The sequence below is a fragment of the Echinops telfairi genome, unplaced genomic scaffold (genome assembly GCF_000313985.2).
Source record: "Echinops telfairi isolate 266 unplaced genomic scaffold, ASM31398v2 ScPeMD7_22;HRSCAF=79, whole genome shotgun sequence".
In the NCBI taxonomy this organism is placed as follows: Eukaryota; Metazoa; Chordata; class Mammalia; order Afrosoricida; family Tenrecidae; genus Echinops; species Echinops telfairi.
The window spans coordinates 2,465,776-2,479,867 of record NW_022103919.1 but is presented as its reverse complement, the minus strand read 5'-3'; the positions used below and the strand labels follow the sequence as shown (position 1 = coordinate 2,479,867).

General features: G+C 59.5%; 1 protein-coding gene across 1 annotated transcript in view; it reads left to right on the top strand.

Moving 5' to 3' along the window:
- NIBAN2 (niban apoptosis regulator 2) overlaps window positions 1-14,092 on the top strand; it is a 58,327-nt gene that overhangs the window by 24,157 nt on the left and 20,078 nt on the right. Inside the window, exon 2 of the mRNA XM_030885140.2 lies at window positions 11,295-11,425. Coding sequence (XP_030741000.2) covers window positions 11,295-11,425 — 131 coding nt within the window. The remainder of the gene's footprint in view (window positions 1-11,294; window positions 11,426-14,092) is intronic.

Here is a 14,092-nt window from a genome sequence, read left to right as displayed (position 1 = left end):
TCTATGAATTTGTTTCTCTAGTCTACCTGGACTAACACACCATCAATGGATGTGGTATCCCCTTAAGGGCATGGACTGGGTCTGTCTTGCTCACCCATGAATGCCCAGTGCTCCCAGTTGCTGAATGAATGAATGAGGGCAGCGAGCCTCACTGACCTTGGGTTCTGCCACCAGTCACCATTGTGGTCTCCCTTGAGCTGGCTGACTAGGGGTGTGGACCTGGGTAGGTCGTGTCCTCACTCCCTGCCCCAGTTGCGTGCTGAGGGGCAAGGCTGGATGGTGATACTTGGCTACTAGGCTGGCCCTGGAGACCTGAAGAAAGGGTGCGGGCATCACGTTCTGCCTGGGCACTTGACGGTCCGACTCTGGACTGGGCAGGCACTGAGGGGTAAGTTGGTGGTGGATTCTAAAACAGACCCACGATGGGTCCAGACCTGTGGTGAGCACCTGTCAGTGTGGATGTCCACCTCTGGACTTTGGGCGGAACGCAGAGCTGTGTTGAGGAGCACTGGGAACTGTGGCCCTCTGGCAGGTGACCGTGGAGGGGATGAAGATGAAATGAAAGGAATGCAGGTGAGGGATGCTGCTGGGGAAGTTAACGGGTGTGGAGGGAGGTGGGTGGAGGTTAGGATTTACAAAATGACTGCTGTCAGACCAGCCATTCCCTCTGGGCCAAATAAACACAGCCCATCCTGATGACAGCCTCCACCCTGGGAGGTGGAAGCTATAATCACCTCCAGTGTGCAGAGGAGAAAACCAAGGTTTGGCAAGGTGGGACTCCTAGACACACAACTGGTGTTTGCTCCCCTGTCTGTCTGGAGCCCAAGCTGGGAGGGGTGGGGGCGGCAGGGCAGGGAGACAGCGCCAGGCAGCTGCCCTTGTCCCTCCCTGTCCCTCTTCATGGCTCTCCTGGCCTTGATAAGAGCAGTGGGGCCAGGCCTTGTCTTGGGCGCCAAACCCTGAGACAGACATGCAGCCGTGCGCACCCTGGGCCTGCCTGGGGCACTGGGGTTGATTAAGGGTTGATGGGGCAGGCATGTCCCACCTGGTGGGTGTTGTTGCTCACCTCCCACCACGAAGGGAGGCCATGGCACCCCCTCCTCATCCTTCCTAGCAAGCAGGGATGCCTGGGTCCCGGCTCCCAGAACAAGCCACCAACTACGGGCTGTGGGCACAGGGTGGCTGCCAGGCAGGCCGGTGGGCGGGGCCGGAGAGGATGAGAAGGCTTTTGTTTCCCTGTTTGTGTGTCAAGATGGGAATTGGCTCTGCCCACTGGTGGCCTCCTTGAGGTGTAGAGGAAAGGGCAGCTGGGGCGGGCAGGCCGGCGGGCAGGGAGGTCTTCAGCCCGCTTCTCCTTGGCACTTCTCTGGCCTCCAGCTCGGGCCCCTCCCTCCTACCTGGACACACAGCCTTCCCCCCAGACCTGTTGTCGAGGAGCCTTGGTTAAATATTTGCTCAGAGAGAGCCGTTTTCGAGCCAGCTTTGTGACTCCTTACGATGCCATCTTGCCCCCAATCTACCTCCTTGAAGGGGAGACCCAGCCAGCCTCCGACCGCCCCAGACCCTTCCCAGGGCCAGGTGCTGCTGGAGGTCATTTTGGTGCCTGACACGGAGGCCCAGAGGGCAGTCATCACAGTGCAAAGCCCGGCTAAGCTGGGGGCACTCTCCCCCCTCCCCACTTGAAGCCACTCCTCCAGCACCTGTTCCCAGAGCGCCCCACTGAGCCCGGTGCTGGGGGCAGTGGGGGGCAGGAACAAGGTCTCCGTGGATGGGGAGCTGGTGCGGAGCCTGGTGAGAAGCGGAGGAGTTGGGCAGGCCTGGGTGTGGGCCCTGGCTGGCAGGCCCCGATGCTCATTTTCCTCCATCAAGCAAGACTCAAGCCCCCAGGCTTCCTTCTCTGCTGCCCTCCGGAGGGCCACTTCTTCCCCATCCCTCCCCCAGCCTCAGTTTCCCCATCTATCCAGTGGATAGCTTAGCTTTGCTCCCACAGGGTCCTTCCCAAGGCCTGTGGCCTGCCACTAGGATTTACAGCTGGTCCGTTGAGGGCACGCCAGAGGACAGGCTGAAGGCTCTGAGAACAGCTTGTGTTCACACAGCTCGCCCGGCCCTTGGACAGCTGCTGCTGAAGCCAACATCTGCGGGCTGGGGCACGCACTGCACGTCCGAGGCTCCCTAGTCGCCGAGTGATCTAGGGGGACTATCAGTATTCCCGTTTTATGGATGAGGACACTGAGTGTCAGAGAGTGGGGTGATTACAGCATAAGGCCTGTCTCGGCTAGGGACACGGGTTTGCTCCTTGCTCCTGAGCGCACCGCTTCTCCTAAGGCTGGTCACTCGCTGTCCCTCCTGGTCTGTCTGTGCAGCACCTCCCCAGCACCATGGCAGGGGCTGATGGCAGGGGCTGAGGGCAGGGGCTGAGGCAAGGGCAGATTCTGAGTCAGAGGAGCTTCAGTCTGGTGGGGAGTACCTTGGCCTCAGGGAGTCAACACACCCCCCCGGGTGCCTTCTCTGTATCAGGTCCAGTTCTCGATGTGGAGAGGAGGTAGAGATGTTGGGCAAGTCACTTAACCTCCCCGAGTCTCAGCTTCCTCACCAATAAAATGGGCTTTCAACAGCCCGTGCCACCAAGCGCTGCGAGGGTTAAATGAAATCCTGTTGAAGGTGATTGGCAACATACACTGGGATCTGCCCCAGTGGCTGGCACAGGGCTAACTGTGACTGACAGGCATCATCTCCTGCTGCAGTCATTCTCCTCGTATGCCAGCGGGTGACTGCGGGACACTGTGATGAAGGCAGAGACCTCCGAGTCTGGATGAGATTTGAATTGTGGAGATTCGGGAGAGAGGCTCTTGTAGCCACAGAGCCCAAACCCAAACCCACGGCCCTCATGTTGATGCCAACTCACTGCGACTTCTAGGGCAGGGTACACCTGCCCCTGTGAGTTCCCCAGGCTGTAACTTTCCGTGGGAGTAGAAAGCCCTGACTTCCTCCTGTGGAGTGGCTGGTAGTTTCAAACTGCTCACCTTCTGGTGAGCAGCCCTATGCGTAACCTCCACGCCGCCAGGACTCCTGCAAGCTGGAGGGGCCGTGCTTGATCCGCTGGGAAGGGAAGTGGGACTGCGGTCCTGGTGGACCTTGGGTTCCTCTTCTGCTCACAGCCACTGTGTGCCAGGCCCCACGACGTGGCGGTGGCCGGTCCGTGGTCTCCCCGGGGCGGCTGGGGTCCAATGCGTCTTCATGTGACTGTTCTCTGGTTATTTCCACAACCCTTGGGCTCTGGGGCTCAGCCAGCCTGGGGCTCCAGACCCAGCTTTGGCTCAGCTCCACCACTTGCCAAACCATGGGGCCGCCCAGCTTCTGCTCCCGCCGTGGGGCCAGTCCTGTAGCCCCTGTTGGGGCTGTGGTCAGGGCTCCATTCTCAAGACCGATCCCCCAGCAGAGTGCCTGGCCCATGTGGAGCCCCAGGTGGTAAGGGTTGGGTGCCTCCAGCATCAAACCTCACCTGCTGTGTGACAGGTGAGCTCGGTAATTGCTCCCCGACTCTGTTTCCTCATCTGTTTGGGTCCTTCTGAGTGCAGTGATTCCACACATGCCAGGTGGCTGTCAAGATTGGCCTTAGCCTGATGCCGGCTGCCCGATTTATGGGGAGAAGGCTTTCCATTTTTAATAACTAGTCCCAGGGAAGGGGTGACCCAGCAGAGGGTCCCTCCAGGTCACCTGAGCTGGGGGTGGGCCCAGGTGGGGACCCTCATGGTGGCAGCCACCTTCCCTCAACCCCGGGTCCTAACCAAGGTCCCTGGGCCGGCCATATACCTCCCCTTCGGTGGGATGGGGTGTATCATGGAGAGGATGGCATGTTGGATATCAAGACAGGGGCAAATGAGTCCTGTCCCGTCCCCATGCCCTCTGCCCGGGGTGGGCGGATGGGTCCTCCCAGAGCTCAGAGAACCAGGCAGGCAGGTTCTGGGTCTGCCCCACCCTGCAGGTGCCACCTGCCTGGTTTCAGTCGGCAAACCTTTCAGCCCTGAAACTGGGCCAGGCCTCGTGGGTGAGGCATGGCCCCGGCGCCCACTGGAGGGACCGGATGAGCCAGGCACAGGGTCTGGCATGCTGCCCTCAGCTCAGACCGAGCTAGGGCTGGGCCTGACACGAAGCCACCACAGTGGACATGAGACTGGATGCACGGGACTTCCTCCCGGTGCCAGTCAGCGTGCAGCAGGGCTCAGCCCGAGGGTCCAAGGGTCCGAGAGTCTGAGAACAGATCTGGGCCCAGCCCCGCCTCTGCGGCTCCCCAGCCAAGGGACTTGGGCAGAGGATCTCAGCTCTCTGGCTCCGTATCCAAAACATCCTGCCAGTGCCGGCACTAGCTGTCCCTAGGTGGATTTGAGTATTGGATTGCTGTTGGCAGGGTGGCGGCGGCTGATCCGGGTAGGATGCTTCGTACTAGGCCACGTGAGGATGCGGACTGGGCTCAGGGCAGACCCCGAGGAGGCCAGAAACTCCTGAGCCTGGCATCCGAGGCTCTCAGGGCTCTGCCTTCCCAAGCCCATTCTCGTACCGCACTCCTCCCACCCTCAGCTCAGCAAGCCCATCTGCCTCTCTAAGCCTCAGTTTCCCCTCTATCTACAGTGGGCCTGATATGCCCCACCCCCACTGCCTCACCATTTCTTGCTGGGCCCCTGCTATCTAACTCCAGGCAAGCACCGGAAGTAGCATGATCCTTACCGATGTCAGTCTGGACAATCAGAGATTCATGTCCTTCCGGCCTCCTTGGCTGTTGGTTGTTGGTGGACCAGCGTGGGGGTTGCTCTGTTTCTGTCTCAAGGGCCCCTCCCTGCCTTAGACACCTGCCTAATCCAAGGCGACACAGCCCCTTGGTGGCAGAGCTGGGGCTTGCACCCGAGCCTGCTTGTGCACGTGTGGCGATGGTGCCCCGTTTGCAGGGGTAGGGCAGCACCGACCCCCCTCCCGCCTCGCTTCAGGGAAACGTGGCTCAGCACTGACTCACCGGCACTCGGACGCTGAGTTCACGGCCAGGGCAACTCGACGAGCCCGCCATGGAGACTTTAGATCAGCAGGGCAGAGGGAGCCCTCCACCCATTGACAGGCTGTGGGGGTGAGGCCCAGGGATGCCGGAGGAGTAGCCACCTGCCCGCTCTCACCACATGGGAGCAAGTGGGGGCTGTCACTCTGGGGAAGTGGCTTTGCCTCTCTGAGTCTCTCTTGCTTGACCTGTCTAAGCCCTTACCACCCCCTCCCCTGAGAATGTGCAGGCAGAGAAGTCGGGGTACCTAGGATGAAGAAGCGTTACAGGGTGGGACTTTGCTCGGGCTTTGGCATGAGACCAGGTTCAAAGCGTTCCTTTCCTCTTCTGGATCCTGTGCTTTTGAGTAAGCCACTGGGCCTCAGTTTGCTTATCTGTGAAGTGGGGGTAACAGCGAGCTGTTGACGCTCTTGGTGGGCGCACACACGTGCGGGCACATCCTGGGAGTTCTGGAGGCAGCGCTGAGGAGTCTGACCGGAGGGGCGCACTCTGGGTCTCAGGGAGTGGGCTCCAGCCATCTGGGGAGCAGCTCTCCTGAGACCCACAGAGCTATGTCTTCCTCAGTGAGAGCTCATTGAAATGTGTGTGTGTGTGCATTTCGCCCTGGGCCCCCATCCTGGCACATGGCCTAGTGAGAGCTGGTGGCCAATACCATTACACTGAGATCTAAGGAGGACACGGAGGCCCAGGCATAGGCAGTGGCTCCCCCAGGTCACCGAGCAGAGTGGCAGCTGGGCACAGAGGAGGCAATCAACTCTAGCCCCAGAATCCACGGGTGCTCAGTCTGTGTGTGACGGAGTGAAAGGAAGTTACTTAAGCTGTCTCATCTTACCCGGCCTGGGTTTATCTACCTGCAAAGCGAGGATTTGTATGTATTTCCTTACCTCTGGGGGCATTTAGGTAAGAACTCTGGTGGTACAGGGGTTAACCGTCGAGCGACTAGCTGCAAGGTCAGCAGTTCTAAACTACCAGCTGCTCCTCAGGAGAAAGATGGGGCTTTCTACCCCCACAGAGAATTACAGACTCGGAAACCCGTAGGAACAGTTCTGCCCTGTCCTATCGGGTCACCGTGAGTTCACATCAACAGGGTGGCAGTGAGTTTGGGGGTACTTGAAGAATCTGGGTATCTGTGTGTCGGGCAAAGAACAGGCAGGGTCGTGTGACTGACTGGAGTGAGCTTGCTTCCAAATTCCAGGGATGTGTTGCTGGCAGAGGGGGACGAGAGGGGCAAGGGGACCTGGCCAAGGCTAGCAGGGAATCCTGGGCCCCCGGGGGTTCCCTGAACATACCCGTCTCCACTTCCTTGACCTCATTTCTGGCTGGGCCTGGCCTTCCTGAAGAAGGTTGAGGACCCACCCGCCTTTATAATTTTATTATTTTACGACCCTGTCCTGTTTCTTTAAAAAGAAAAGAAAGAAAGAAAGAAAGTAAAAGAAACCCACCAAACGTTTGGGGTTGTTTTTTTTTAACTCTACAAGTGATACCTGCTAATAAACATATCAGTCTTTGGCCGTCCCTGTGGCAAACACAGTGCCCTTAGAAAGAGTCATGACAACTGGGGAGTTGAGTGCCCCTGGCGTGCTGGTTGCATCCCTCAAAGTCCTGTGTGTGAGTGGGCTCGTATGCCCATTTCACAGATGAGGGATGAGAGGCAGCCCGCAGGGCTGGTGTCCCCTGCCCGTGAGGGACTGACCTCGCAGGGCCCGAGACAGTGGGACAGACCTGCCGTCTCCCACACACTGCGTGCATCCCACCACCTCCTTCCAGCAGCACCTGGGACTGAGTCAGTGTGGAGAGGGAGGGTGGGTGAGAAAATAACCAGGTGGGGGAGCCTGGCAGCACCCTCAGACTGCTCCCTGGAGCATTTCTGTAGCTCCCAGAGGTAACTGTGTTGCTTCCACTAGCAGGGCCTACCCAGGTACTAGGCCCAGGACCCCCAAGACCGGCCCTGCCTCTGCAGATGGGGCCACACGCTTGTTTCTGCTCTGCCTCTGGGGACAGTGATGTCCTCAAGGCCCCCCCACTCCCTCCGTTTGGCTGTGTGATCTCAGGTGAGCCGGGCACCCTCTCTGGCTCAGAGAGGCCCTGTTCCCTCCTGACACCTGCTGCAAATCCTTGGGGTGTGGCATCCCCAGAATGGTGGGAGGAAACAGGAAGAGCGGGTGCGGGCAGCTGTGGAGAAGAGAGGGTGTGCCGGGCTCCTGGGTGCATCCACACACACCCAGGCAGGGCCTCAGCCGTGGGAATTTATGCTGTGGAATCCTGCATCTCCAGGGAGACGGAGGTGGGAAGAGGAGGCCATGGGGGGTGCCGGGCAGGCAGTGATTGCAGGGAGGGGGCCTCCTGGGTGGACCATGGCCCCAGAGCTCAACAGCAGGTAGAATGGCCAAGCCTGGCACCGCTGTTGGGAACTTCCTGCGCTGTGGGGCCAATCCAAGGCTTCCAGCAACTTTGGGGTGAGCCTTCCTGGGCAAGGCTGCTTCCTCTCCAGCCCTCTGTCCAGACCGGCCCTTCCTGTCCTACCTTCCCAAGTCCTCCGGGTCTCTTAGGTCCTCTGGGGCTCCCCCTGGCCCCACCCCCACAGCACCCCTGACCCTCATCCTCGGTGTGCCCGTGGCTTTTCCTCTGTGCCAAGTGTGTGGCAGGTCCTCCCAAGTTGTCTTAGGACATCTCGCATGCCAACGAGCCATCCCGAAGTTTGCCCCAGCGCGGCCTTCCCTCCCAACCTCCTCTCTGCTGCCAGACTCAGGCCAAACATACCCAGCTCCCTTGGGCTGGCCGAGCGCCAAACTGTTCATCCTTAACCCCTTACAGAGTGCCTTTGCCTGACACATCAGGGTCCTGGTCCCCTTGGCAGCCTTCCCCCCAGCATGCGCCTCCCGCTCACCTTGTGCCACCCAGAGCCCGAGTCCGAGGTGAGCAAAGGGGAGCTGACCGCCCTTGAGGTACTTGAAGTCCTTGCACAAATGCCAGCATCCTTCCCTAGTCTGTGAGGAGTCCCAGTGGTGAAAGAGGTTACACACCGAGCTGTGAGCCACAAGGTCAGCAGTTTGAGCCCACCAGCCACCCCAAGAGAGAACAGTGAGGCTGTCTGCTCCCTCAAAGACTTACAGCCTCGGAAACCCACAGGGGCAGTTCTGCTCTGTCCTGTAGGGCCGCTGTGTAGGGTCGGGATTGACTCAAGGCAGTGAGTGTTATTTTGATCATTATTATTTTTTAATGCAGAGGTCTGTTAACCACCAGGTCGGGAGTTTGAGCCCACCAGTGACTGAGGCGGAAAGAGGGGCCTGTCTCCTCGTAAAGATGGACGATCTTGGAAACCCACAGGGGCGTCCACTCTGCCCAGTAGGGCTCTTCCGAGTCGGGGTCCACTTAATGCCGGAAGGGGTGGACTTTTTGGTTTATCCTGATCCATTTGGGGGAGCAAGGCTGGTTGGTGAGATGTTTGGTTCTGGAATTTCAGACAGCAAATGGCTTTTTCCGAAAACCCCCAGCTCTAGAGTTCTGGGGTTCATTGTGGGCTGCAGGGCTGGGGGACTGGGGCCCATGTGTCCTCTTTAGAGGCCACCTCCTTGTTTGTTTTACCCCATTAATGACCCTCATCCTCATCCCCTGCCCCCAGTTTCTGCCTGTGTCCTCTCTGCCTACCCTAAGGCTTCTCTCCAATCCCACCTGGCCCCCCCCACCCCCCCCTCTCTGACAGTAGCTTTCCACATCCCAGCATGAGCTATTCAGGCTGATGAGTATCCTACAGCTCGCTCCACCTCCAGCCCTAGGGGGCCGCTTCTCTGAGGTTCCTTCCCATCCTGCAGCCCCCTCCTTTCGACTTGCCCATCCAGACCCTCACCTCAGTCCAGCCCCGGGGGCCCTTCTGCCCAGCTACTCCTTGCCTGGTGCGAGCTCAGCTGGCCCTCCAGGTTTCCTGGCAGGTGTGTGAGCTGTGGAGCGAGGCTGTGCACCAGGGCAGGGGCTGGTCTGAAGGGCCCTGAAGCCTGCATCTTAGGGTTTAGGCTAAACCCTGCCTTACTGTGGGCCACGCTGGTGAGTGCCCAGCGGGGTGCCCTGGCAGATTCCGATTCATAGTGCCCCTATATAGGGTTTCTCAGAATGTTCCATCTTTACAGGAGCAGACAGCCTCACCTTTCCCTTGCAGAGAGTGGCTGGTGGATCCGAACTGCTAACTCCAGCAGGGAAGGGGGCAAATCCTGACTGAGGCATGTGGCTCTGAGCTTCCTCCTCCCTAAAGTGGGAAAAGGAGACCACTCCCTGTCCGGGCCTTTCAGGAAGACTCTCAGAGATCGGGCTTGTCAGATTTGCCCAAGGACTGGCCTTGGAGTCAACACAGGCTCAAGGTCACCATGGGTATCAGTGGACCTGCAGAACTGTGCTCCCTAGGGCTCCCGGAGGCTGATCTTTCCCTCCAAGTCACCAGGCTTCTCTTCCAAGAGCTCACCTGGTGGCATGGTGCTTTCACGTTGGACTACTAACTGCAAGGTCAGCAGTTCGAAACCACCAGCCTCTCCATGGGCGACAGACTGGGCTTTCTACTCCCGTGAAAAGTGAGAGTCTCGGAGCCCCCAGGGGCAGTTCTAGCCTGTGCAATGAGTTGGCTGGGTTGCTGTGAGTTGGAGCCAATGCGATGGTGGAGCTGTCAGGTCAGCGCTGGACAGCAGGGCTAGCGGTGGTTTGAGTGTCCAGTCCAGCTGAACCTCGGGGGAAAGGTTGGGCTATCAGCTGCCGGGGAGATTTAGGAAACCTTACCGACCCAGCTCTGACTCATGGCCACGGGGTCGCTCTGACAGCCTCTGGGGGTCCCTGTGACTCGGGACTGACTCCGTGGCAGTGGGTTTGGGGTGGGCTGTCCCAGAGGTGGGCCCGTGGGTGAACTCCAGCCTGGGGGTCAGCACTCAGCCTGTGCTCACTATTGGAGGGTGACCGTGGTCACTTTCGACATGGGTGTGCTCGCTCGCCTGAGCGATTCTCTCCTCTTGGCCTCCACTCACGACCCTGCCTCCCACCCTGCCTCATCAGCTTTGCCAGAATAATCCCCATGCTCTCCAAGAGGGTTCTGGGTGTTTATGGTCTCCAAGAAATAGGCATTCAAAGCAGATTCCTCATTTGTTCTCCCCCCCACCCCCCCAAAATCAAAATTTGCAATCTGGACTGGGAGCGATAAGGGGCGGGGGTGCCCCAGCTGAGCGAGTTGGGGTGTGGGCAGGCAAACATCAGGAGGGGCAGGTTCAGCAGGGACCCCAGGCTGCCCTCGCCCTGTCTATGGGCGTGGGCTTGGCGGGGCTCTCGGCCTCCCTCCCTGTGCTTGTCTCCGGACTGCCAGGTTGGTGGTGGGACCCTGGGAGGCGCTGTGGAAGGCATCCTGTTCTGCACTCGGTGGGCGCCTGGAGTCAGCATGGCCTCGGTGGCCAGTGGGAGTCATGTCCACTACTGAGAGGATTAATGAGATGTTGTCCTGGCCTGGGCGGCTGCCTTCGTACCAGGAGACCAGCCACTGCAGGCGGGCAGGCGGGCGGGAGTTCACACAGCCCTTTCCCCTTGGAGGAAGGACCAGGCCTCAAACTCTGGAATCCAAGACTGTCAGACGGCAGGGCCTGTCTGTCACACACAGAGCTCAACCCTCTCATCGTGCACAGGGGAAACTGAGTCCCAGAGAGGGGTGCCGTGTGGTGAGCCAGTACAAACCTCCAGTCGGGGCTGGAGCTTCAGCTTCTCAGGGCTGGGAAGCCCCTACTGAGGAGTGCAGCCCCACCCTTTCCCTGGGGACCCTGCCCCTCTCTGGGCATCAGTTTTATCATCTGTAAATAGGGCAGCCCACAGCTGCAGCAGCCCACAGCACGTTCCTGGCTCTGGAAGCTGTGGTACCCCCCACCCTCCGCCCAACTCCAGCCAGAACTGCTTCCCCAGAAAAGCCAAGCAAAAAGGGCTGTGAAAGCGGAAAATGCTGTCAGCTTGGAAGATGAGTTAATTTTAGAATGTTTATTTTTAATTACTCAAGGAATCGTGCTTGCAAAAGAATTCAAAGCCCCAAACGGCACCCATGTGCACTCTTGCTGCGCCACTCCCAGGGCTTCCGCCCTTGACAGTCTGGCCTGCTGCCTCCTGGACCCATGGCTCTTTCCAGACAGAAATCACCCCTCCCACAAACCAACCCTCACCAAATCACGGCGATGCTATAACACAGGGTAGAATCCGGGGAGCATGAGAACCTCACCGCCTGTGTGCCCTTCCTTTGCAGAGAAAACCGGGAAGATCCTGACGGAGTTCCTCCGCTTCTACGAGGACCAGTATGGCGTGGCCCTCTTCAACAGCATGCGCCACGAGATCGAGGCCACGGGCGTGCCGCAGGCCCAGCTGCTGTGGCGGAAGGTGAAACTCAGCTTCCCCTGAGCCCTGCCCTCCCACCACCACACCGCAGATCTCCCCCAGCTCCCCCCGGGGCTCCCCCTAAGGGCTGTGTCCTCACAGCGTACTCCCTGTGACCTGGGGATGGGGACGCCTCTTCAGGGTGGTGGTGAGGATTGTAGATTACAAGGCGGGGGCTGGCGGGGGCTGCCGCGGTTGTCCTGTGAGCGTTCTCGCCGTGTGTCTGCCCCGGAAAGAGATGTCCAGTCCAGATGGGATGCTGCCTAGCCTCAGCCTGCCGGGCAGCACTGGCTCACCTTGGGGCTGGGGGTCAGGGGTGGTACAGAGATGAGGCCGTGCCAGCAACTCCGGTGGTCTCTGAGCGGCCAGCTGGGACTTGTGGCCCTGGGTCCGAGGATGTGGGCGGGAAGGTCAGCCCTTGCTCCCTCCCAGGTGGCGCATGGCCCTGCCCCTTGTCAGCCGAATGGAAGTCCTGTTTTCGGGCACCTCGTGTCCTGGGACAGGGGTGGTTCCTTTTCAGTGACCTGCACATGCTCCCCTCTGAGTGGCATGCAGGTGGCAGAAGGGGAAGGAGAGGGAGGTGCATGAAGGTCCCAGGCCTGTCTCCTCGCCAGGTGCCCAAGTGGCCCCTGGGCAGATGCTCACTGCTTCCCATGGGCAAACTAGGTCACCCTGGTGACCCAGAGGTGTGGGGACATTCGGGCTGCATTTCCACGATGGCTGGGCAGCCACACCTGGTGTTCTCCTAGCTGCCCAGGGAAGCTGTGCTCTGACTCAGGTTCTAGAGGCCACTGAGGAGGGACGGAGGCTCTAGATCGGAGGGACCAATCTACAAAGTCCACCTCAATCTCACAAAAGCCACACTGTGGGCTTCCGGGGGCCCCTCTGCTGGACATGCCGCCCGCTCTCAGGAACCCTGTGGACCCGTGGGAAAGTCACGTGGACCTGAGTTCAGCCCCTTCCATTAGTTGATGGCTTGACCTAACCTCCAGGCCGCAGCCTCCCTCCTCTTTCACAAGCCTGTCTTTGCCAAGAGAAGCAATGGTGCAGTGGGATGCGGGGCACAGAAGATGGGGCGGGGGGCGGGGAGGCTTGAGTCCTTCATTGCTGGGTCACCTCAGACAAGTGACTTCACCTCTCTGAGCCTCTGTGTCCCTGTCTGTAAACTGGCCCTTTGAGACGACAGCAGTCACCGTGGACCGCAGTCACCAGGACAGCTGTGTGGAGGAGTGGGGCTTCCACGGAGCTCTGGAAGCCAGGCAGGACGTGGGGGAAGGCCTCCCAGAAAGGCAGGGCTCCCAACAGATTCTTTCCAGTTCAGTCACAGCCAGTGGAATGACCCCGGAGCGTCCCTGCGCTTGTGAAATGTGGGTGAACCCAGAAACCATACCTGGAATGAGAAAAATTAAGCTCCAGCGCTGCTTAAGGTGGGACCTTCATCTGCTTCTTAGAGAAATGAGGGCAGCATGCATGTTGTAGGTAGCAACCAAAATCTCTTGATCAGCACCGTCAGAAACGACAGACTTGGCCCACAGATGGCAGCCGACCGCACTGCTTTGAATGAGTGCCACTCTCCACAGTCCGGCCACCAGTGCCCTCCCGCATTAGGCTCCGGAGAGGGCTCGCCACGCCGCCCCGTCCGTGTCCCGTCTGGGTCACACGTTGGACCGTCATCTCCCCCACCCTGCTCAGCATCTCACGTCACCGAGTGGAGGAAACCCAGGTCTGTCTGCTCCATCTTCGCTTCATCAGCCGTGACAAAACCAGTTTGAGGCACTGCAGGGAGGGGAACGGTGGGCAGGGGCACTTGATGGGGTCAGGGCAGGGAGGGAGTCAGCTGGGCACAAAGAAGAGACCAAGAAGTCTTCAGATGTGGAAGACGGGGTGCATTCACTCCCCCCAGACCGCTGCCTTCAGGTTGATTCTAACTCATAGGGACCCCATAAGACAGGGTTGCCAGGGCTGTAAGCTTTCCTCCAAATGCTAGGTGGCTGAAAAGGTGCCCCTTTTCCCTGGGACCAAAGGAGGGGGGCGTAGAAACAGCTTCCTTCCATGCCTGCCTGGGAGCATTTGACCTGGCTTCTTCCCAGCTGGGGGATCCTCAGCAGAGCATGCTGGTGAGGCTGGAATGGGCCCCAGGGTCTTTCTGGATGACCCTGATGAGAGACTGCCAGACTCACAGCCAAGGACACACGCATCGAGTGGGTCAGGCCACGTGCTGGCCCCACAGACACAAGATATGTTCACAGGGGGACATGAGCTGCAAGGAAGTGGCAGGGTGGACACAGACAACAGGGACTGACCTTGTCCCTGGAAGCCCAGGAGGGCTTCCTGGAAGAAGAGCCGTTAGACTGAGGACTTCGCAGCGGAGGAAGCATTTGCTGGGAAGAGAGAATTCCTGAGTGCGGAGACCTGGGTGGCGACCCAGGACGCTGGAGGCAGGAGTAGAGCCAGCCCCTAGGTGCCTAGCCTCAGGCTCTTTCTGCTGGGACCTCCAGCCATCCTGGGGCGGAGGGGCTGTGCCAGCGCTGAGAGCCCAAGCCTCTGAGAGCATCTCTCACACCTTTGGTTTTGGACCCAGAGAGGCTGCCTGTCTGGTCCCCTGATGTCATGGCAACTACCCTGCCCAGTGATGGCTGAAGGGGCGAGGGGGCCCAGAGTGTGGCCTGG